The 23,945-nt window shown below is 34.2% G+C and overlaps 3 protein-coding genes across 13 annotated transcripts in view; 1 reads left to right on the top strand and 2 right to left on the bottom strand.

The window, feature by feature from the left end:
- Nucleotides 1-7,603, bottom strand: part of etfa (electron transfer flavoprotein subunit alpha) — a 316,751-nt gene extending 309,148 nt beyond the window's left edge. For 2 of the 3 annotated variants that reach the window (XR_012399773.1, XR_012399772.1), the window contains exons 1-4: nt 7,515-7,594; nt 6,664-6,813; nt 5,978-6,059; nt 5,792-5,874 (exon numbers count right to left, since the gene is read on the bottom strand). Coding sequence is in view for 1 of the 3 variants with exons in the window: in NM_198909.1 (NP_944591.1) it covers nt 5,792-5,874; nt 5,978-6,059; nt 6,664-6,813; nt 7,515-7,553 (354 nt within the window). In the remaining 2 variants the exon portion in view is untranslated. 3 annotated transcript variants of the gene reach the window in all.
- Nucleotides 7,604-10,564: 2,961 nt separating this feature from the next.
- Nucleotides 10,565-16,544, top strand: isl2a (ISL LIM homeobox 2a). 6 transcript variants are annotated; one of them, XM_073941675.1, is made up of 6 exons: nt 10,565-10,703; nt 11,015-11,204; nt 12,224-12,486; nt 13,436-13,719; nt 14,832-14,999; nt 15,953-16,544. In XM_073941675.1, the coding sequence occupies exons 1-6, from the start codon at nt 10,646-10,648 to the stop codon at nt 15,998-16,000; spliced, it is 1,011 nt and encodes a 336-aa protein (XP_073797776.1). In that variant the 5' UTR covers nt 10,565-10,645; the 3' UTR covers nt 16,001-16,544.
- Nucleotides 16,545-22,853: 6,309 nt separating this feature from the next.
- scaper (S-phase cyclin A-associated protein in the ER) overlaps nt 22,854-23,945 on the bottom strand; it is a 219,691-nt gene continuing 218,599 nt past the window's right edge. For all 4 annotated transcript variants that reach the window (XM_005163154.6, XM_005163155.6, XM_005163156.5 and 1 more), the window contains one exon: nt 22,854-23,671. In XM_005163154.6, the coding sequence (XP_005163211.4) occupies nt 23,568-23,671 (104 nt within the window). In that variant the 3' untranslated portion in view covers nt 22,854-23,567. The remainder of the gene's footprint in view (nt 23,672-23,945) is intronic.

Here is a 23,945-nt window from a genome sequence, read left to right as displayed (position 1 = left end):
AAGCAACTATTGATAGGCAAGTAGGCAACTAATTTTAATATTTAAAAATAAGAATATAAGTGCAGAAACACATAAAACATACATAAAATGTGTAATTTATTTATACATGTTACACATCACAAAATATAATTATACAAAAAATATGTAATGACTAATTAAAATTAATAATATATATATATATATATATATATATATATATATATATATATATATATATATATATATATATATATATATATATATATAAATGAAATAAATGAATAAAATAAAAACTTAATAAAATATTATCCTAAATTATTATTTTTTTTTCAGAAATAAATTATTTTCTGCATTTATTTTTTTCAACTTTTTTTTTTTTTAATTCTTTTTAACTTTGACTTGTTTTTGCATTTATTTTCAAACGTATTCAGGCTAAATTCATTCATTTTTCCCCTATGCTGCGTATTTCTATATTCATTTATTTTTGCTTGGATTTTTTTTTTCAGTCTGTTACATATGAATGAGGAAGGCTATTCTAGTGTAGCTTCACCACATTATTGGTTCAGACCCCACGAACAGAAAAGTCCGTTATTTTAGAAAACAACAACATACTTTTCACTTAGATTCATACATTAAGAATAGCAGACTTTTTTGCATTACAATCTAAAATGTTAAGTTTAAATATGCAAATAAATGTTAATTTGCATAAATTTCTACAACAAAAATCTGAACGACACTGACATTAGGTTAAAATTTCTAGCTTTTTTGTTGTTATTGTTTTTTTAACAGTCTCAAAGGTTTTAACGAAGAGGATTTGAAGAATTTGTATCAAACCTTAATAAATAACCCGCGCACACACAATTTTTCTTAAATAATTGTTTGTCTAATATAAACAGGCATATCATGAACAAATCCCCCTGTGAAAAGCTTCAGAATATAGATATGAGTTTGATGCATGTTAAATTGGGGGGAGGGTAATTTTGAGGAAACAACCTTCAAAAATATGTATTATAATTAAAATCTACAACCAAAATATTTATCAAGAGCGACAAAAGAAAGACTTAAGCGCATTTTGGAGGCTTTATATACATTAGAAGAAGAGAAAAAACACTTCTTGAAAAGCTATAAATCCCAAAAAAATATTTTCCTGTAGTGGCTCACCTTAAGACATTACAAGACGTTCATCTTTACCTATAGTTTGATTTGTTTGGGTATAGAGTTATTTGGGCAGGCATTGATCAAAAACCAGTTTGAGCGCATGTCTGAAAACTTTGGCCGTCCTGCATCGCAGACAGAATAAATATGGTTGAGTCTCAAAAAGAGCTCTAAGTTATGTCTAGAGGTGAAAAATATTGCATCGCGGTAATTCAAGTGTTTTATATAGTGACATAATGAAACCAAATCCACCACTTAAGAATCCATCAAATAAAATACATTTAGCCAGTGAGGAAATTGAGACTAATACATCTCTTTGGTCTGGGGTTAGGCTACATAAGATACTGTTTAATGTATTACAATTCAATTTAAATACCATTAGATCTGCTGCCTGACAGTTTGGCTGTGGAATGACAAATAACCGTGCGCATAATAGAGCCGCACTTATTGAGGACGGACTTCTGCCACAATTCCAGAAGAAAGAAGTCTGATAGGGGATCGGCAGTATAAGAGGTTCTAATCCATTCCCCATTTGTGCTTTTTCCTTTGGGAAATAATCGAATAACTCTGGAATGAGATCAACTACTCAGTCCAGAATTAAGTAAAACAGCCACACTAATCACTGATGTATATAAAAAATAAATTGTGATTTAAATAGTTTATAAAGATTTATTAATAAATTACAAATACATTAAAATTACTAAATAAAATTAATTAAATAAAGGGGGTAAATAGATCTTAAATATTAAATATGTACATAAAGTTTTAATTACCAAATAAATGAACGAGAATCAATCAAAAAGATGTTAACATAATTTTGTACAATTTGTTAAATGTCATTAAATAGAAATACACTAAATTGAGATTTCAAGGTCAAAGTATCAAATTACGCCAAAGTTCATTACAAAAACGATTCCATCAAAGCAAAAATTAATCTTGCTTCTATTCATCAGGTTAGAAAATAGTCAAAAATAAAACTAATATTTCATAAAATTACAAAATTAGCCTTGTTGAATCAAAATTTTTACAACTTGATAAAAGTTGATAACCAAAAAAGAAAATCGAAAATGTATTTATATTTTGTTCATATGGAAAGCAATCGGATAAAAACTGATCATAAAATAAAGAAAAATACATTTCAGTAAATAAAAAAATGAGACAAAATGCTTAAGATAATAAAAATGTCATCAATTTAAAAAAAAAAAAAAAGTCATGAATACACTGCCAAAATATAATTAAAGGGAGAAAATATATCTTAAATATGTTTGTAAATTAAGACGTTTTTATTAACAAAAAAAAGAGTAACAATCAATTAAACAAAAACCTTTCATTTTTGTTTAAAATGTTATGTCATTAAACAGAATTACACTAAACAGAAATATCAAAAGAAAAAGTATATTAAATTAGGGCAAAGCTCATTATAAAAAAAATTCTTCAAAACAAAATATATTAAATCTGTTCACCAAACAGATCAAGTCAAAAAATAAAATAAATAGTTTATTTAAAGAATTACAAAACTAAACCAAAATGTTGAAATTTACAACTTGATAAAGGTCAATCAAATAAAAAGCCAATCCAAATTTGAAAAAAGAAAACAAATATTAGTAAATTTGTAAAAGAAAAAACAAGTTAAATGCTTTAGAAGTTTGAACAAATGTATCATCGAATCAAAAAAAAAAAGTCATCAATGCACTATAAAATGTATTTCATTGTGCACATTTAAAGCATTATGATTAAAAACTGTCATCAGATAAAGAATTCAGTAAATTTATTTAGAAAATAAGACAAATTATGTTTTTACAAATATAATGCTGTAATATATAATGAAACTGTGCCATTAAATTATAAAACAAAGTAATGAATAAACTATAATTAAAATGTAATTAAATAAAGGGGGAAATATTTATTAAATATTTTTGTACATAAAGATTTTTTTTTCATTTACAAAAGTTATTTCTGTTCTTCAGATTACAAAACTGAAGTCAAAGCTTTAGAAGTTATCGTTAATATCGTAAGTTACATAAACTATAAAAATGTATTTCATTGTGCACATTTAGAGCATTATGATTAAAAAAAACTGTCATCAAATAAAGACAATTCAGTACATTTATTTAGACAAGACTAAATATTTTTGTACAAATATAATGCAGCAATATTTAATGAAAATATACACTATAAAAATTGATTCCAAATCTGATTATAGAAAAAAAAAAAAAAAAAAAAAAAAAAAAAAAAAAAATCACAGAATTAATTACTGTCATGTGCTCAAAACATATATGTGGATTGTTTGGGCATACACCACCCCTGTTGCCCAGTCCAGAGGTACTGTGCCCCACCTCCATGCGATGTTGTAAAGACGTGTCAACCACGACAGCCCCACAACATCCAGAGACCTAAGATACACATGGTGAATCTCATCCACCCCCGCTGCTTTGCCACTTCGGAGCTTGCAAACTACCTCAGTGGCCTCAACTTGGGTGATGGGTGAGTCCACAACTGCATCCCCAGTCTCTGCTTCCTCAATGAAAGACATGTTGGTGGGGTTAAGGAGATCCTCAAAGTATTCCTTCCACCGCCTGTCCACATCCCCAGTCGAGATCAACAGCTCCCCAATATCGCTGTAAACAGCGTCGATGTGGAGCTGCTTTTCCCTCCTGAGGCGCTGGACATTTTGCCATAATCTCTTTGGGGTCGACCGATAGTCTTCCTCCATGGTCTCCCCGAACTCTTCCCAGGCCTGAGTTTTTGCTTCCGCAACCGCCCGGGCTGCAGCACGCTTGGCCTGTCGATACCCATCAGCTGTCTCGGGAGTCCTGCAAGCCAACCAAGCCCTGTAGAACTCCTTCAGCTTGACGGCATCCCTTATTCCGATGTCTACCACCGGATTTGTGGATTGCCGCCCCGACAGGCACCACAGACCTTACGACCACAGTTCCTCACGGCCGCGTTAACAATGGAGTCGGAGAACATGGACCACTCAGTCTCCATGTCTCCAGCCTCCCTCGGGATCTGGTCAAAGCTCTTACGAAGGTGAGAATTGAAAATCCCTCTAAATTGAGGTTCAGCAAGACTTTCCCAGAGGACCCTCACAATACGCTTGGGCCTACCAGGTCTGTCCAGCTTTCCCCCTTGCCAGCGGATCCACTTCACTACCAGGTGGTGATCATTGACCGATCATTGACCGATCATTGACCTCCGCCCTAGGGTGTCCTGGTGCCATGTGCACTGATGGACACCATTATGCTTGAACATGGTGTTCGTTGTGGACAAACTGTGATTAGCACAGAAGTCCAATAACAAAACACCACTCGGGTTCAGATCAGAGAGGCCGTTCCTCCAAATCGCGCCTCTCCAGGCATCACTGTCATAACTCGCATGGAAATTGAAGTCCCCCAGTAGAACAATGGAGTCCTTAGTCTGGGCACCTTCCAGCACCCCTCCCAAGGACTTCAAGAAGGCCGGGTACTCTGCACTGATGTTTGGCCCGTAGGCACATACCACAGTGAGAGACCTATCCGCGACCCGAAGGCGCAGGGAGGCAACCCTCTCGTTCACCAGGGAAAACTCCAACACATAAGCAAGCCCACTCTCAACGTGAGCAACTCCATAGTAGAAGAAAGTCCAGCCCTTTTCAAGAAGTTGAGTTCCAGAGCCCAAGCTGTGCGTGTAGGTGAGCCCAACTATCTCTAGTCGGTACTGTTCCACCTCCCGCACAAGCTCGGGCTCCTTCCTTCCCAGTGAGGTGACATTCCATGTCCCAAAAGCCAGTTTCTGTGCCTGACGATTGGGTTGTCATGGTCCTAACCTTCAACCACCACCCGTTCCACAATGCACTGGCCCCTTACGGTTCCTCCTGCAGGTAGTGAGCCTGCAGGAGGATGGTCCCACGTCGCTCCTTGGGGCTAAGCCCGGCTGGGTTCCGTGGGAAAAAACCCAGCCACCAGGAGCTCGCATACGAGCCCCAACCCCATGGCTGGCTCCAGGGTGGGGCTCCGGCTGCGCCATACCGGGTGACACTACAGTCCTTGATGTTGTTGAACTCATAAGGAGTTTTTGAACCGCACTTTGTCTGACCTGTCACCTAAGACCTGTTTGCCTTGGGAGACCCTACCAGGGGCATTTGCCCCCGACAACCTAGCTCTTAGGATCACTCAGGCATTTAAACCCCTACACCACAATAAGGTGGCGGTTCAGGGAGGAGCCAAGTTTGCCATAAGCAAAGTTCTATGTTCTATTTATATTATATGATGAGTCTAAATTCAAGTTATAATAAATAATAATAATATTAAGAAAAAATAATGCAAAAAAAGTACAAAAAATAACTTTTACTAAAATAATCATTATTTTTTATTTTTTTTATTAAAAGAATAAAAAAGTCAATTGGTAATTTTCAACAAAAAAACTTTGACCTGTTACTAGATGTTTTCACAGCAAAACACTTCTATGTTTGCAATAATTAAAATAAATAAATAAAAATAAATAAACAAATAAAAGGAAAAAAAATAATTTGTACTAAAAAATGTATTTAATCTAATGTTTCTCAGTAGAATGAAGTAACCACAATGTTTTTTTTCCCCACATACACTTGAAGATTCATTGATAAACAACAGAATGTCAAACCTTTCAGCCCAATAGTCAATCTCTGTGTTAGATTTACCTTTCCAAAAGCCGAAGCTCCGGCACAAATGTGTGTGAAACTAAACTGTTTCTGGGTCGCCAAGATGAGTGGCGTCAGCTCCTCTGCGAAAGAGACAGAAATCAGTTTTTCCTTTATTTATACCATTTATTTATACCACAAAACACTTCCTAATTCGTAAACAAAACCTCAAATAAAGTCATTTACCAGGCAACAATCCTTTATAGGCTTCATGCTGAGCTACCAGAACTTTCTTCACCCCTTGAACTTTGGACAGCTGCTCTGCAACCTGTGCAAAATGAGAGAGAGACAGAGAGAGACTATTTAATTTATTGTCATATCAGCTTCTCTGGCTATTTAACGGCAAAACCAGATCAAACACACAACTTTTTTATCAAAAATAAATTCAAAAAAATAAAAATAGTTTTAAGGTTTACTTTTGATGATAATTCTAAAGTGTGGTTAATAGTGAAATCGGTTAATCGTTGCATCCCTAAAGGTAAAAGTACAGGAAATAATACATATACTATGAAAATCAGAAAATATTAAGTGTAAGACCAATTTATTTAAAAAAGTATTCAAAATAAAATAAAAAGTTTTTAAAAAAATAACGATTTAGTATTAAATATTTCAGATTCTCATTTAACATGCTTTTTTTTTAACAGTAAAACGAAAATCAAGTGTAGTAGTGCAACATGATTATTTTTGTTAGAATTTTATTTTGTAAATCAACAATGTGAACTATTATTTACAACAGTCTTTCTTTAAATGACTTTAACATTCAATATTTAAAATAGTCAAAATATGGTCGCTAAGCCTTTTTCCGAAATAAGCACATGATCCGACACCAGAAAGTTGCTTCACATAAATCAATGGGAAAGACGAGATAATACCTTTGCACAGTTCGTTCCAGCAACCAAACAGGACACATCACTGCCCAGTTTGGTGGCAGCGGTGATGGCGTTCAATGTGATCGGTGTCAACGTCTCATTATTGTGTTCGGCAACAACCAGAGTGCTCTGAAACCTCTGAATCAGGCCAGACTGGAGAGAAAAAGAAATCAAAAATGGTAAATCAGACACTGTGAGACATAGACAACTGGCATGAACTTTCACCCAAATAACTGCTGAGGTTACTATGAAGCCAGATTGTTCTTAAAAGTCATTAGGAATATGAAATATAATCTTCAGCTTATACTTTTTACAATAAGACAATGTAAATTGTAATGTAGGTCACATTTAATAGTGCTGCAGTTCAATCAGTTACTACTGTTTACATATTGCATAACCTTGACAGACAGCTAACTTAGCTAGTTTTGTTTATCAATCAAACATATTGGCTTTATTAACTAATAAACTCGCTTATATTAATGCTAAAGATGGCCAAAAGTGTCAGAAACATAGTCACAGTCGATATTTATGTCAAACGCAATGAAAGGAAGCAAAACTGTGAGAATATGTGAAGCTTAGCTTAGCTAGCATATTGTATAACGATTGAAAGTGGCTTAACTAAACATGACATTGCGTTTTAACGAGTAATTATAAAAGATAATATGTTAAAATGAGCTTAAATGTAAAGAAATTGGAGTTTAGTGACATGTCGCTCGGCTTCTGTTGACTGAGTTAGCCTGCGTGCTAAGCTGATAAATGCTGTGTATTTCTAGCAACAAATGGCAGAGAGCAAGAATAACATCCTTAAACTAAAATGTGCACTTGTTTATGTCATTACGACGGATTTTTCTTACCAGTTGCCTGAGATTTGTCTTGTTTATTGCTTTGAGCATGATTACAGCAGTCCACTGTCAGCTGCCACACGCACTGTCCCTGATTAAGTAAGAGGGGATCATAGAGGTTGAGCTGAGTTCTCGCGAGAGTTCGAGAGATCCTAAGAAAAACGCCTCTTATAAAATTAAGCATTTTGTAACGCACATTTTCTTATGAGAATAGATGTGCGATACAAAATAAAATATAAAATTATAATAGGAACTGAAATAAATATAACTTTATAAAAGCAGAGTGGGCGGAGACTGTGTGAATATTTAATGAGGGGCGGGTTTTAATTGTTGCTGAAGGGACTGCGTTCACACGGCGACTGTACTGAACTCATGGTTAGATTTTTACGGATGTTTTGTGATTTTATATTAAAGACAGTGATAAAATATTTAAAGATTCCACAGAAATCCTGTTTTCGGCATTACTGAAGTATGATTCATTTTATTTACCAATTTTAGCAATGTAATCTATACATTTTGGTTTTTTTATGTTTAGATTTGTCCTTTCGTGTATGTTCAAGCACAAAATCGGGTAATTAAAACGAAATTTGGTTTATTAAACGAAAAAGGGGATTATTTATTCATGACTTTTGGCATAGAGGTTGTTGGTAAAATAATGTTGTCAAAATATGTAAATTATATATAACACACAGGCTATGGGTCGCAGCTGGAAGGGCATCCGCTGCGTAAAACTTCTGGATAAGTTGGCGATTCATTCCGCTGTGGTGACTCCACATTAAGGTACTAAGCCGACAAGAAAATGAATGAACGAATGAATGAATGAACATAGGCTATGACTTAACGTGTTTAAAACAGCCTTTATGGCGTATTTTCCTCTCTATTCATTTGTTTTCAGTTTAATTAAACGAGAAAATTATTAAATCAAATCGTTATTATGCTACATATGCCTGGCAGCCTCCCAAATCTATGTTTCTGACCTCCTTCACAGAGACAACACCGTTTCAGCCTAAATTAAATTCATTTCTTTGCAGGGTTAAGGGTCAAAGTCAAAGGTGAGGTTCGACAGGCGGTCATCCTGAGAGAGGATTCACAACACACTGTTAGCATGATTGTCCGAATCATTTTTAGTCAAATAAAGAAGATATTATTTATGGTTGACTCGCCTGCAGGCTATCTAGGCTAGATTTAATTACTGGCGGTTCATTCCGCTGTGTCGACCCCTGATAAATCAGGGACAAACGCCGAAGAAAAAGTAATTAATATATATGTCATTACAAACATGACAAAATGGGCAGATTAAACCAAGTTAAGTTTAATTTATTTTAAGCACGAAGCACATTCACCTTTTGTGGTGTGCAAGAAGCGCTTCGTTCAAGCAGAACTTAACAGTTGTAGGCAAATTTGTGTTGTGAGTCACTTCTGACATTTTCATTCATTGGAAGCAGAAGGGATTAAAGATTCATGTAGACCAGTTATGATTTGCAAAACGCAAAGTTACAATGCAAAACGTGCAGAGAGACAGAAACAACAACTACAACAAAAACAAACACGTATAATACGATTTAAAATCCGGCCTAATAACAACTTTTTTGGTTGCAAAAAAAGTTTGTTAATAGAATAACAGTTTGTTTGTTTGTAAAGATGATTTAAAACCCCTTTTGTTGAATTGAAAAGTTCCTTAACTTTGGTTCTTCATGGAAGCTAAAAGAATTTACGCGTTTCATTCTGTGCAACGATTTCTTGAATTCGCATTCTTGCAAAACATTTTTAAATTGTATTTAGAAATGTGAACTAGGAGGTTTGCTATAAGGACCCTTAGAAATTTATAGGAAAAAACTGTAAAAAAATAAATCGATAAACAATTATATAAAGTATGATTTTTTTATTATGAATAAGTTTATTAATTGTAATAAATTATTACGAAAATAATTAACAAATTAAAATAAGATTAAAACAGTCAGATATTTTATTAACATAAACATGCATGCTAACAAAATATTTTTTTACAAAAAAAATATATATATGATTAAATGAGATTCAAGTAAATGGAAAGTATTGAAAAATAAATAATTTCAATAAAAAATAAAATTCACCTTACAGATAGAAACAAAGAAAAAAATAATCATAATTAATTAACTACTTACCAATAAAATAAAAATATGATACTGTAATTTAAAATAAACAATGTTTTCCAAATAATATTTTATACTCTAGGCCTTTTTTAAAGTATATGCCTAAGTTGTCTTTACACAATAAAGTATGCTTGTAAGGTATAAGGCCTTTTTTTTAATTTTAGGATGGAGATATCTGATAAGGCCATATCTGAGAAGCCTTTGTAACGAACTGAAAACTACTGACAGATAACATACTGTACACATCATATGTGTGATAATGTTTTGATGTCCAGTAGGGGGCTCACTAGAACACACAGACTTCATATGGATTTACCCTACAGGAACGTCTGTACGCATGAAATTTCCTTCTTATTCAGCATTTTAAATTATATGGGATTGGTATATATATATATATATATATATATATATATATATATATATATATATATATATATATATATATATATATATATATATATATATATATATATATATAGATAAACTATCAACATATATAATGTTTATATATAATACATTAACATTAAAATGTAGACATTTTAAACTTATTTAAATAAAAAAAAAGGTCTTGTTCTCGTAAAACAGTAAAAACATAGCGTCCAAATAGGTTGTTCCAGCCTCTCACACACTTGGCTCAAGTTGGCTGCTTTTTATAAATCGGTTTAGGCAATTCTCATATGTTCTAATTTACTTTTTGTGCTTGTTTATTACCTGTCACACCTCGTGCCGTCTCACAGTTACGCCTGCATGAGAAACAAATGCACGAGCTTGATCTTCAGCTCTTCGGTCTCTAATATTCAAAGCGCTCCCGCGGTCGGATCTCCGCGCCGGGCTCTGCTGATATTCGGGGTCCAGGTTTGCATGTGACGTCAGGCCCCGGTGACGTCAGAGCCAGTGTCTGTGTGTTACTCTTCCCACAGGCTCTTCGGCCAGAAGTTATTAGTCAGCTCGGGACGAGGCAGTTTCCCATTCCATTTCCTCATCTGTAGCCTTCTGCCTTAACCCTCCTGTATGGTGGATATTCTACCGCATCCTTCTTTCTTGGGTGATATGGGGGATCATTCAAAAAGTAAGTGAACATTCGTGTTATACAGAAGTTTTCGTCCTTGCATAGGGTTATATGCAAAATTAGAGCTGCTAGCAAAACAGTTGCATTAATAACATTCAGTATTTTGTTGCGCGACATATTCAAAAACAACAAAACAATTTGGCTGCAGTTAATAGTAATTAAGTAGAACACAAAAGAAGCTCCACTTGCATGTTAAATATAGGATGCATAAAACACGAACTATTGCTGTATTTACACGTCGGTGGTGTTTTGGGGGATTAAATGCATATGGGTGCAGTCGGTGGACTCTAATCCCTGCTTTCCATATCCAGAGAAGTCTGGAATCGCCATGTGTGTCGGCTGTGGAAGTCAGATCCATGATCAGTACATACTGCGGGTGTCCCCGGACCTGGAGTGGCACGCAGCCTGTCTGAAGTGCGCAGAATGCAGTCAGTACCTGGATGAGACGTGCACTTGCTTCGTCCGAGACGGCAAGACTTATTGCAAGAGAGATTACGTACGGTACGAGCAACTATATTTGTGATTTCACAGCTTGGGAATTTCGTCGAGGCCCAGTTTTTCACACAATCTTGACCCAGACAGATTTAGAGATATGGAGAATAATGTTTTGTTGTGTTTTACGTAAACTGGAGATAAAAGCAGCGTTTAGAACAATCAAGCCCTATTTTATTTATGTTAATAAAGTTGATTAAGCTAAATGTTACAATAGAAAATTTAAAATAACTGTATTAAGTGGAATTATTTAGTTTTCAGCACAATTTAAACTGAACGTCCATATTTCATGGCTCGAGTGTTTGGCTAATGTATTGCAGTCGTGTTTGGTTTGGGTTTGCCATGCTTGTTACTGCTGTTTGTTCAGTTTTATTTTAAAGTTTGCTTTGTAAAGAAATGTAATTCCATTGGCAACAGTTTCTGCAAAGCTTATATGTGCGTAAAGGATATTCTAGATAGTGCATTGAAGCGCACGCTTAAAAAAATAAATGTTTCAGAAAGTATTGTGTTGCGATGCCACAGAAGAAGATTTTTTCTGGGTTTTCTAAAATACATTTCAGTGAATGACTCTTGAGATAATCTAAACAGCCCATTTGCACTATAAAGAGTCGGTGTGGAATTTAAAGTTTCCATGGATGATGATAGCCTATCGTTTGTTTGTTTTTTTAAAAACACACTGTATTTTATAAGTTACGGCTATATGTTCTGTCTTAAATATATTAAACATAATTTTAATACACTAAAACGTATCTATTAATATATTTGTAAACCAAATAATAGTAATAAATGCATTAAAACAGTGTTAGAATGTAGCCTATAACAGCCTTTATGATATATATTATTGCATATAACTTTATTATCTTTACTTTTTAATTTAGATTTTCAAGGGATAAATGTGTGTGTTCAGTGTTTAAAATGCATTAAATGCACATGCCTTTATAAAATAGAGTACGCCTATTTCTTGCCCCTATAAAACCATCCGCTTTGCGAGCAGTAAAATAACCAAATGCTTCTTCTGGAAATTGCAGATTATTCGGGATCAAATGCGCCAAATGTAACATCGGTTTCTGCAGCAGTGACCTGGTCATGAGGGCCCGGGATAACGTCTACCACATGGAGTGTTTTAGGTGCTCGGTGTGCAGCAGACATTTGCTCCCGGGAGATGAGTTCTCATTGCGGGACGAGGAGCTGCTCTGCCGGGCGGACCACGGACTGCTAATGGAACGCGCTTCCGCTGGGAGCCCCATCAGCCCGGGGAACATTCACTCTAGCAGGCCCTTACACATCCCAGGTAGTAGTAAAAATAATATTAGTATTAATAAATTCAGTAGAAATAATTAAAAAGTTGCAGGTTGTATTTAAAAATGATTTACTGTAGGCCTACATAAATGTAAAGTGTGGCTGTAATGGTAATGATAATAACAGCTTAATAACATTGTCGCTGTTATTGGAGTTGTTTGTGAAATAATATACTTAGGACCAGCGTGAGATTAGCTGGTTTAATTCTGTAGCAATTTAATCAGCTTGTGAAATCGTGTTAATAGACTACCGGGCAGTGTGTGTTGCGTGCTGACAATTTGAAGATATTTTGGCTGGGAATGTTTGAGGAAATCCATGATTGAATTAGCAGGGCCTGAAAATAATCAGAAACCGTTTAAAGTTAATGGCATAATGGATGGAGTTTAAATCGCGTTTGATATTTACCAGATTCGTTTATGTAGCCTATTTTCTTAATCTAAAAAAACCCTGCAAAATAATTGCGATCTTGAAATAAATAGGTTTATTATTAGCGAGAGATTATTAGGAGTGTTTGGTTGCTACTTTGCTTGAGCCTATTTTTCTGAGGTCATGTATTTTTCATGCATTTTAATTTTGAAGATAAACATGTTGCACTGTAATTATATGTGGTGCATTGCTAACGCTTAAACAGCAGTGAACCATACACATTTTCACATCGATTATGTGCCACTGCTTAACCCTCTCATTGCTCTGTAAGTTGGTGCTATTATTGCATGTTATACTTTCATATCCCATGTCGATCCTTCAACATTTTGCACATACAGCAAAGTTGAGAGCATATTGAAGGCCCTAAGAGGTGTTTTGACTGACACGCACTTGGCTACAGACCGATGTGTGTATGCACAATTTAACCTTCAAGTAAGCGTGCTCTTCTGCAGTGTGTCTAAATAATGAAATGACCTCTTAAGCCGAAAAGTGATTTATACGCATTTTATTCGCAGAACCTGTGCCAGTTCGACAGCCACCTCATCGGAATCACGTTCACAAGCAGTCGGAGAAAACCACGCGTGTTCGGACAGTATTAAACGAAAAGCAGCTTCACACCCTCCGGACGTGTTATAATGCAAACCCTCGACCGGACGCGCTAATGAAAGAGCAGCTCGTGGAAATGACCGGCCTGAGCCCACGGGTCATACGAGTGTGGTTCCAAAACAAACGCTGCAAAGACAAGAAGAAGTCCATACTCATGAAACAACTACAGCAACAGCAACACAACGACAAAACGGTAGGAAAGCTTATTTGAAATTGGATTTTGCTTCTAAAATGTGCTTATTTTAGGCTTAAAACCTATAATATTTGGGGAGGTTTATTCTGTGGCTGTTTGGTGCACTTTCATAGCTATTTTTTTTATATTTGTTTTTTTTTTTGGTTGTTCAAAATGAAATAGCTAAGTTACCTTGTTATTTTCTTGTATACAGCTAATTATTGTCCTGTAAATTATTATTTATAACGATAGCCCATGTGTAGCCTGTCTGTCTACCTATCTACACTGTAAAATTGTATGATTAATTGGTCTGACAGCATATGTTTTTAGGTCATTGTAACTTGTTAAACTAAGTTAATCATGTTCCAACTTAGATTTTTAAATTACGCAAGCTGTTTTAAGTCAGATTAACAAAATACAGTTGAAGTTAAAATTATCTTATCTTTTCTTTTTTAAAACATTTCCCAAATGATTGCTTAACAGATTCAAGGAATTTTCACAAGTATGTCTGATAATAGTTTTTCTTCTGGAGAAAGTCTTAGTTCATTTATTTCGGCTAGAATAAAGTCAGTTTTATTTTTTAAAAAACCATCTTAAAGTCAAAATTATTAGCCCCTTTAAGCTATATGTATTTTCTATAGTCTACAGAACAAACCATCGTTATACAATAACTTGCATAATTACCCTACCCTGCCTAGTTAACCTAATTAACTTAGTTAAGACTTTAAATGTCACTTTAAGCTGTATAAAAGTGTCTTGAAAAATATTATGTACTGTAAAATATTATGTACTGTCGTCAAGGCAAAAATAAAATAAATCAATTATTAGAAATGAGGTAATAAAACTATTATGTTTATAAATGGTTTTTAAAAAAAATCCCATCTCCGTTAAACAGAAGTACAGAAATCTATCTATCTATCTATCTATCTATCTATCTATCTATCTATCTATCTATCTATCTATCTATCTATCTATCTATCTATCTATCTATCAATAATAAATTGTTCAGCTCATATCATCTTCCCAAATGCAATACAACATAGCTTTGATTTGTCATTTTGAACATCTTTTAAAAGTGTTAGGCTTCATTTAAAACTGAAATATGATATAAGTGTCTCCTTTACCTTTTGCAGAATCTCCAAGGTCTCACGGGAACGCCTTTGGTGGCAGGCAGCCCGATTAGACATGACACCACAGTCCAGGGAAATCCTGTAGAAGTTCAAACCTATCAGCCTCCATGGAAAGCCTTAAGCGAATTTGCCTTACAGAGCGACCTGGACCAGCCTGCTTTCCAACAGCTGGTGAGGACTGCCATCCCCGAACTGTTAATACAACGGCATACCAACTAGAGTCCTGTTGCATGCATTAAAAATATTAGGCCTATTATACGATATATTTTTCCCAATAATAAACATTAGACAATTGTTTGTAATATGACTTATAACCTATACATTTTTCAATTTGTTCAAAGTAATATGTTGGTCATTAAGTAGGCAAGAACTATTATTAAAACTTATTATTTTCATGTAAGATTGTTTTTAACAGTATTTTCTCAATCTACCTTATTTTGAGACGCGGCAAAAATAACGAGATTATGAGAATAGCCTTCATTAAATTTTAATATGACATAAAATGCAATAGCAAACATAACATAGTTTTTGTACTGGTAATATTGTTGGAAGTGAATGACAACGGAAAGCTTATCGAGTAAAACATTGAAAAGGGGTTTGAGATATATTTCCTATAGCTATCTGTATTGCGACAAAACATTATAGCGTGATTATCCCGTTTTATCCCATTGGTTATTTATTTATCCATATTTATCCCATTTTTTACTATAAATTAATATTACACCTATATAGCCTATCGCAGGTGTAAGACAAAAAAATTGTATTAAAATGACCGTTAACATGTAATAAGGCGCGAAAAGACTCCCGCTTCACCAATGAATGGCGCGAAATTTCCAACGGAAACTCCAAGTTAACACGTGGAATTCTCACACTAGTTACTATCAATACTGTTATTTAACAGCATGCCAAAGTTGTGTTGGCTAGAGTAAATGTCAGTTGCAAATCGCATGTAAAACTCTGCCATTTAACCAAATTTGGGCCACAGCTGTATATTAGTCTCAGCATGCTGACAGCAATCGAACAGCCTATTGACTCCCAACTCTCCCCCTCTGTAGGTGTCATTTTCCGAGTCGGGTTCGCTGGGTAACTCGTCTGGTAGTGATGTGACCTCTCTGTCATCGCAGTTACCCGACACCCCCAACAGCATGGTGCCCAGTCCCGTGGAGACGTGAGAGCCCACCGGAGACTCCTGCCCCAGCATGCCCTCACCCGCCCTGCATGAAAACCCATCACCTCACCGCCTCAAACGGAAAAAAGGGATTAACCGAGATGGATTTAAACAGTTTGCCAAACGGAGGAGCCTGTCCAAGCGACTTTGGGGTTTCCAGACGTGTTACAAAACTGTTTCTTAAGCATTTGGACCGTGTATCGAGGATCGTCCAGCGGAATATGAACACGTTATTTTGGTTTTGAATATGGACTACTGTCAACCTTACGAAAGCAACAGTCTTAACAGTGTTTATTCAAGACCATCCTTGTGTAGCTTTATCAACAAGTGGTATTTTCCTCATGAGACAAAAATCAGATTTTTTTGTCTTGATGCGCATGATCTCCGAAGATGTATAAAACTGAGCTGTAAAATATTTTATCTTAACAAATGGAGGACAGATTGTATAAACTTCTCGATTTAAAAAAGTAAGTTATTGTTATTTATTGTCAGGACAACCGTCCATACCAAAAAGTGAGAAATTACATAAATAAACGACGTTAAAATGCTGTTTATGTCTGTGGATACAACCATATCATGTTACATTTGCGTATAGGCCTATATATATATATATATATATATATATATATATATATATATATATATATATATATATATATATATATATAACAAGATGAGGGACACTACAATCTCTAAACACAAATGTAATGGATTTAGGACTGGAAGTAACTGTTCAGAAATTATGCAAAAGGAACAAGAGGAAGGTGAACAAGACTAAAAACACCCATTGGTCGTGATATCTGAAATTATTCTAAAAAGCTTTCGACATTTTGTTTAGCATTTTTATTAAGTTATTCAGAGGTACATTATTACTATAACCTTTAGGCTATATACGTTATATATGGCTACACATTTGAGAAAGAAACCTATTTTTAAAACTAATGGGATACTTAAGTCACATTATGTATTTTGGTTTTGGAGAAGAAGCTTCTAAAAAATAATACCTTAAATAATTCCCATTTGGAATCAACATTTTAAAATCTAAAAAACCTTTACATCCCACAAAATGTTCTTGTAAGAACGGTTCATAAAAAGTTTCTTACAGACCCAAGAAATGGTTTTTCAATGGCATCACTGCTAAACCCCACTTTTTAACCTTTATTTTTAAGAGTGTATAATGGAACCTATAAAGATTATATTTGGTACCCAGTATAAAAAGTGGTTTGATGTCGTTTAAAAAGATATTTCTAACAAGGTCTTACCAATCACTAAAGATGCGTGACACACGGATGACGTGATCACAGATCTCTGATGGGACACAGTCAAACCCTTACAAAGCCTGTACCGAATGAATATACATCTATCTTTCAATCTATCTAAATATCGCGCCGACCGGATACTGAATGAGTAATTGAACCCCTCCCGTAGTAGTGATCAATCTCGTGTTGCTCGTAAAGCTGCGAGTCTAGACGGAGGACAGGGATCGGCGGCCGCTTATCTGCGCTCGGCATCACCTGCAAATGATCCACTGAATGGAAGCACAACAAACCCGAAGCCACCTCTCTTAACGGGACTCCCTTTCGGCAAACGCACCCTTGCATGTCCAGGGTTTATTCTCATTCCGAGGCAGGAGTTTTAGCCGCTGGACAGCAGAATATCTGGCCAAAATCAGTGCAGGCCATTGTAGCAGGATAATCCTGTTTGTCAGATAAGGAAGCTCTTGCAGCGCTTTTTTCTGTCGCAATTCATGTTTTTCTTCACTTTCGCCAATTATTTCAGGCTTTCAGACGTTGATTTGTTTTTAATTACAACGTAGGTATAGCCTAATTAATAATGGTAATGATTAAACTTTAAAGAGCCTGGAAATTGCAAAATTGATGTGTTTCGCTTTTAATCCATTTTTTGACTATGATACAATCGAAATGTTGGCAAACGTCGCAGTAAATAATTTTTTCTTCTTGATAATCAAACATGCAGGGGGCTCATTTTTGTCCAATCAAGTGGTTGTTAAAATGATAACGCCCCTCCTTCACTTCCCAAATAGCAAGAAGCAAATCAACCATAGACTACAGCCAAAGATGTTATGTAAAAAAACAGCTCGATTTTTAGTGACAGCCTTCAGTGTGCGCCCTAAAGTGTGTTGAGATAGACTGGTCAAATGTGTGGTTTTGTATATGCTGAGTATAGGCTTTGTTTTCGCAGGAACATATATGACTGGATTTTGATGTTTATTTATTAAATTTTCAGGTAATATACAAACAAGTGAAAGGTACAGGAGGGGGGAGAAAAACTGAAAGAATAGTAATAATAGTAATAGTAATAATAATAATAATAATAATAATAATAATAATAGTTTAATTAAACAAAATTAAAAAAAAATCCATGAAACTAGAGATGTTGTATTTTCATATTTGACATTGAATCAACTCTCTAATGAGTATGAAAGTTGTTTAAATCCATGTGCCCAAACCCAAACCCATGAAATAAAACATCTTTGCCGTGTAAAACACAAGTAGTCCAGTTAAACATATTCATAGGGTTATATAAGTATAACCCTGGGCCATAAAGACTTTGTAAGAGTTTTGTCTGTTATCCAGTTCAGAAAAACAGAATTTCTTGCACAAAATGTGAGTAACTTGCAAAGGTTTTTAAAATGTTTGTTCATATAAATCTCGCCATCCATCACTAGCAGCATATGCTTTGGGTCACAACCAATATTAATGTATAATATACAATTTCTTGTTCAATCATGGCCTAGAACTTTTGAATTCCCAAATAAACTGTTAATTTATGAAAATATGCATTCAATTGTTGTTATGCTCTCGGTTCAAGATAAAAGGAAATTCGCGCAGTGTTCAAAAAGCCAAATGAAATATGTTATTTGCATTGCTATTACTTTTTTGCATTTTAAATCTTTAATAATCTAGAATCAATATTTGCACACAGAAAGCGCGTGCTTTGAGTGTGTAAAAGTCTTTAAGTGTTGATTCTTAATCTAAACCACAAAAACAACCATTTTATTTACACATAAATAATAACTTTATTTGCACACAGCCCTGCTTTACACTCAAATACCGTTCTTTGCGATCTTTATACGCAGTCGCAGATTGAGTCCTACAGAAAATGCAAAACTACATTTATTCGTGCTTGAAAAAGCTGTCTTTGTAAAACACAAATATCCATTTTTAATCGGTAAACTATGTGCAGATCTGACGCGGAATAAATATATTTGAATAGAGGAATTGTTATGCTTTAAATATTCTGCTAAAATAGCTTCTTGTGAATGAAGGTTTGTCGACATCAGAGCTTATATTTATGGCTGCTGTAGGGAGAATTAAAGATTCAGATGTCATGGCCAGAGGTCAAGAGCTGCATCTTGGTTCAAATTCCGCCACTAATTTAATAATTGAAGTCTAATTAAATAAACGCACGCTTAAGCCAAGTTCATGTTTGTGTTTAAAGCAAATCATTTACTTTTTTTTTTTTTTTACAAAATCACAACTCCATGTCTGTCATTTTAATTGAAACAGTCAGCTAACCTTTAGTTTATAAATATAAAGTCCAATGTACGACATTCTCTTGAAGTGAAACAGCGAATGTCCCTTTATGGAAATGTGTTGCTATTTCTTGCATTCACGTTTAATTTATTTCTCAGAATTAAGAGTCAGAGCTTAAAACTTTAAATAAAACGACATAATTCATATCCAAATATTTGGTGAAAACAGGAACACAAAGGGGCTGATTCTTTTACCATATTTGCCTGCAGTTGGGAGTTTATACTGGAAACATTTTAATAACATTTTAATAAATTTGGTGTTTAATGAAAAGGCTTGCAAAACAACCAAGTCAAACTTATAAGTTACCCTCTAAAAATTATTCTACATTTAATATACACTCCTAAAAATAAAAGGTTTAATAAAACAACGATTATACGTATAACATTTATCATCTTGCAATTCCAAAAAAGCCTATAGGTTCTTTACAGTAAATTAAAAGTGTTTATAGATTAACTTAAACAAGATGTTTACAGGAAGGTACTTTGGGGAAAAAAATTCTTCGTAACCCTTTTGAATAATTTATATAATAATCTCTCGACAGTACATATAAAAGATTTTGCAACATCTACTCTTCATTGAAACAATCATACCTGAACAGAAAACACAACACTCCAAAATCCAATTAAAACCAGGAATTAAAAAGGATAGTTCACCCAAAACTGATCATCCTGTCATCACTTGTTCACTATTTACTTGTTCCATACCTGACTTACTTTCTTCTGTTGAACACAGAAGATATTTTAAAGAAAGCTGAAAACATGTAAGCTAACGATTGACTTTAAAGGTATTTACAGGTTTTGAGTTTTCTTCAAAATATCTTATTTTGTGTTCAACAAAAGATAGAAAATCATATAAGTTTGAAACCACTTTGTGGGTGAGTAAATATTATTTTTTGTAGGATGGACTATCGCTTTAAACCATGAATTAAAATCCTGCAATAATGTAAACAATTGTCTGAATTATGCAAAGGCACCACTTTTTATATTATATAAACCTAAACCCATATAAACATTTTAATTGTCACAAAATGACATACAACCTGAAAAATGGCAACAAAAAATGCTTCTTTCACACTCTCACAGTCGCATTTCTTTTTTATTTTTGTAGAAAATAAGAGAAACAACCAGTCAACAGATTTAGCAAACAAGTTGTTTAAAATCTCGACGGATCATCATGATTGATGAACTGACAGGACAGAAAAGGCCACGGCGTTCCTCTTCTTCTGTTCACTCTGCCAAAATCACGGGAACGCCAAGATCTCGCATGCTTTTTGGACTGCACCAAATAACGGAACGGTCTATTAAAAACAGCTCAGGTTGACACACATAGCCTACACTCAGTTTTCTTGCTGCTTAATCAAACTACGTTTTAAGATGAGCTTAAACGAAATTTTTTATTTTTAGGGATAACTTAATTGTTTTATGCTGAATCAAACGTTAACTAAATCGACTTGCATTGAGACGAGATGAAGGGATTGTGTGGGGAACCCATCATTTTTTAACACTGCTTCATTTTCAGCGCCCATCGAACAGGTCTCACATAAAATGAATTCACTTTAAAGGACTGAATCTAAGCAATATTTTACAGGCTTAATTGAAAGGTTTCCCACGTTTCTGTAGAAGTGAGTTTTCTCTGAAGCGGAGGTGAATTTGACCCGCGGCTCCAGCGCTTGTTGACACACAGTGACTCAGAAGGCAGCGGCGCGGAGCAGGTACAGAAGACAGAGAAAGCGGCTTTATAGATCCAGTGCTTGAGAGAGAAGGATACGAAGGGTTGTTTGTGGAGCCCGGGGCCAGTGAGGACCCTTAGGAGTGCACAACCCGCGGTTTAGGCTTCAGCTTAGTCGCAAATGTTTTTGCAATTAATATATTAGAAATTAGTTATCAAATGCAACTCGACATTTTGCACATTTCTGCACTGTAAAATATTCTTGTGCCTTTATTTTTTGTTGAAACAAATGAACTTTTCAAAACATCTCAACTTATATCAATGAAACTGACTAAATTAATTAAACTTTGTATAACTATGTAAAATAAGCTAAAGGAACATAAAAAAAATATTTGTTGTCTGGACTTTTTGTCATTATATTTTTGAAAGTGTGGTATTATGGAGTGGTAGCTATAAAAGGCTGTTATTATAAATTTATTTAAAACGTAAAAACCATAAAATAATCAGTTGTTGTATTGAAAAAATATGGTTACATTTGACAATATGCATCATAATCAAACACAAAGTGAATGCATGAAGTAATGTATTAACTAATATTAGCATTTGCATTTGTTAATCTTTGTTAATGTTAGTTAAACTGTTTTAGATAGCCTACATTTTTCCTGAAAATAATATATCAAATAGCCTATGGGTGACATACTTATTCTGACCTGTGCTTATTGAAATATATTTAAAATGCAAGTGATCACAGGTTATATATTTATTGAAAATGCGATGTATTTTTTAATCTATAAATATGTAAAGATAGACAGACAGATAGATGTCTATTGAATTTATGATTAAACATGTTTGCATAAACAATAAATTAAGAGGCATGAAAAAAACAAGCATTAAAAAAATTAAACGGTGCTTCAAAGCACTCAAGGTGGTTCCTGGTCATTCCTAATAAGAGGGTTCCTCCAGGAACCCCTGAAGTGCCTCATAGAACTGCCCCTTTTGAAATGGTGCCTTGAAGATCTTTAGAGGGTTCGGCCGTGTATTGCAATGTGAAGAACCCCAAAAAGTGCCTCCAGGAACCTTTCATTTTTAAAGTATACTGCATTTATTTTATTTTAAACTTCGGCCAACTTGAAAGAAATAATTTTTTAAGAATACTGATACTATATATATATATATATATATATATATATATATATATATATATATATATATATATATATATATATATATATAAATATATATATATATATATATATATATATATATATATATATATATATATATATATATATATATATATATATATATAGTACAAGCATTTCTATGGGTATAAAAACTATTGTTACACTGAATGAGATTTTTGTGGAGGTCTAGAAATTTATGGTAAAAAATTTATGCAGCTTTACTGTTATTAAAATAAGAAACAATCCAAGAGGATTATTCATAGAAGATCAAAAATACATGTACGTTTTTTCAGCTCAGGTTTTCACTCAAATGTTCACGCTGTCAAACAAAAACATTTGTATCGGATTAAAAAATAAAATCTCAAAATAGAAGCAGTTTCATTTGTGGCGTCAGACATTTGGACTCCAAACCATATTCTGGTAAACAATGTTTCAAACTCTAAAGAGATTGTGCAGTATTAAATATTTTATTAAACTCGTACGTTTCTTAAATTAAACTTAAGTGCATCAATGCTTTTAGAGAGAAAACAGGTTCAACAAAGAAAAAATGTGTTCAGTACAGTTTCACTGTGTATAAATTACAGTATAAAAAAATCAAACAAGCAAAGAATCACAAAAACAAAGAAAAAAATCAACATCAGCAACATGAAGAAATCTTCCTTATATTCATAGAAACAAACTGGAACACGAAAAGAGACAGATGAGGTTCCTTGGCATTCTCCCTAAATTAAACAAGTATTCTTTTTTTTATTCTACATCAAATATCGATATCTTTTCATTTACAGAACAATACAATAACAGTAAAACTGAACAATTATACTAACCCAAAAAAAGCTTAACTTCAATCCAAAAACTGTCGAAAGTTCAGAAAGAGATTCTATCTTTTATGAAAATCAGGAATGATGGTTACTTTGAATGTGTCCAAAAGGTAAAACCATGTAAATCAAACTTGTAAACATTCTATTGCTCATAAATACATATGTGAAAAGTCAGTTTGTGTTTGATATATATATATATTTTTATGCTAATATACAGTTGCTGGATAACCACTAGGAAAGCCTGACTACTGATTGACAGGTTTAATGAAGTTTTGATTACTAAATCTCCTGTGACACAGTTCATCTGGCTGTACTGTCAGTGTGTGTAATGCGCTCTGGTTCGCTCACTCGTCCTGCTTCTTGAGGAAGAACTGAAGCGCGGCGTCCCACTGGTCTCTGGGGAAGCGGTTGGAGAGTTCGCAGTAGTCCAGAGCAGCACAGCCCTTCTCTGTTGGACAAAGAGCGAAGCACTGAATCAATGCAGACAAGGATCCTTTTGCAAGCAATAAAGCCGTCTATATTAAATGATGCACTTTAAAACTGAATATTGAGATTTCAGAATTCATCTGACAATCGTAAACATTTCTAATCACATCTAAAAATGTAGAATATGTATTTATATGCATAGTGTGCATTTAAAAGGCTAGTTCACGCAAAAAAATGTTTGTCATTATACACTCACCTGAGTGTTATGAATGCATTAGACTTTATTCACAAAGAAG

The sequence above is a fragment of the Danio rerio genome, chromosome 25 (genome assembly GCF_049306965.1).
Source record: "Danio rerio strain Tuebingen ecotype United States chromosome 25, GRCz12tu, whole genome shotgun sequence".
Taxonomy (NCBI): Eukaryota; Metazoa; Chordata; class Actinopteri; order Cypriniformes; family Danionidae; genus Danio; species Danio rerio.
This window is presented reverse-complemented; position numbering and strand designations above follow the sequence as displayed.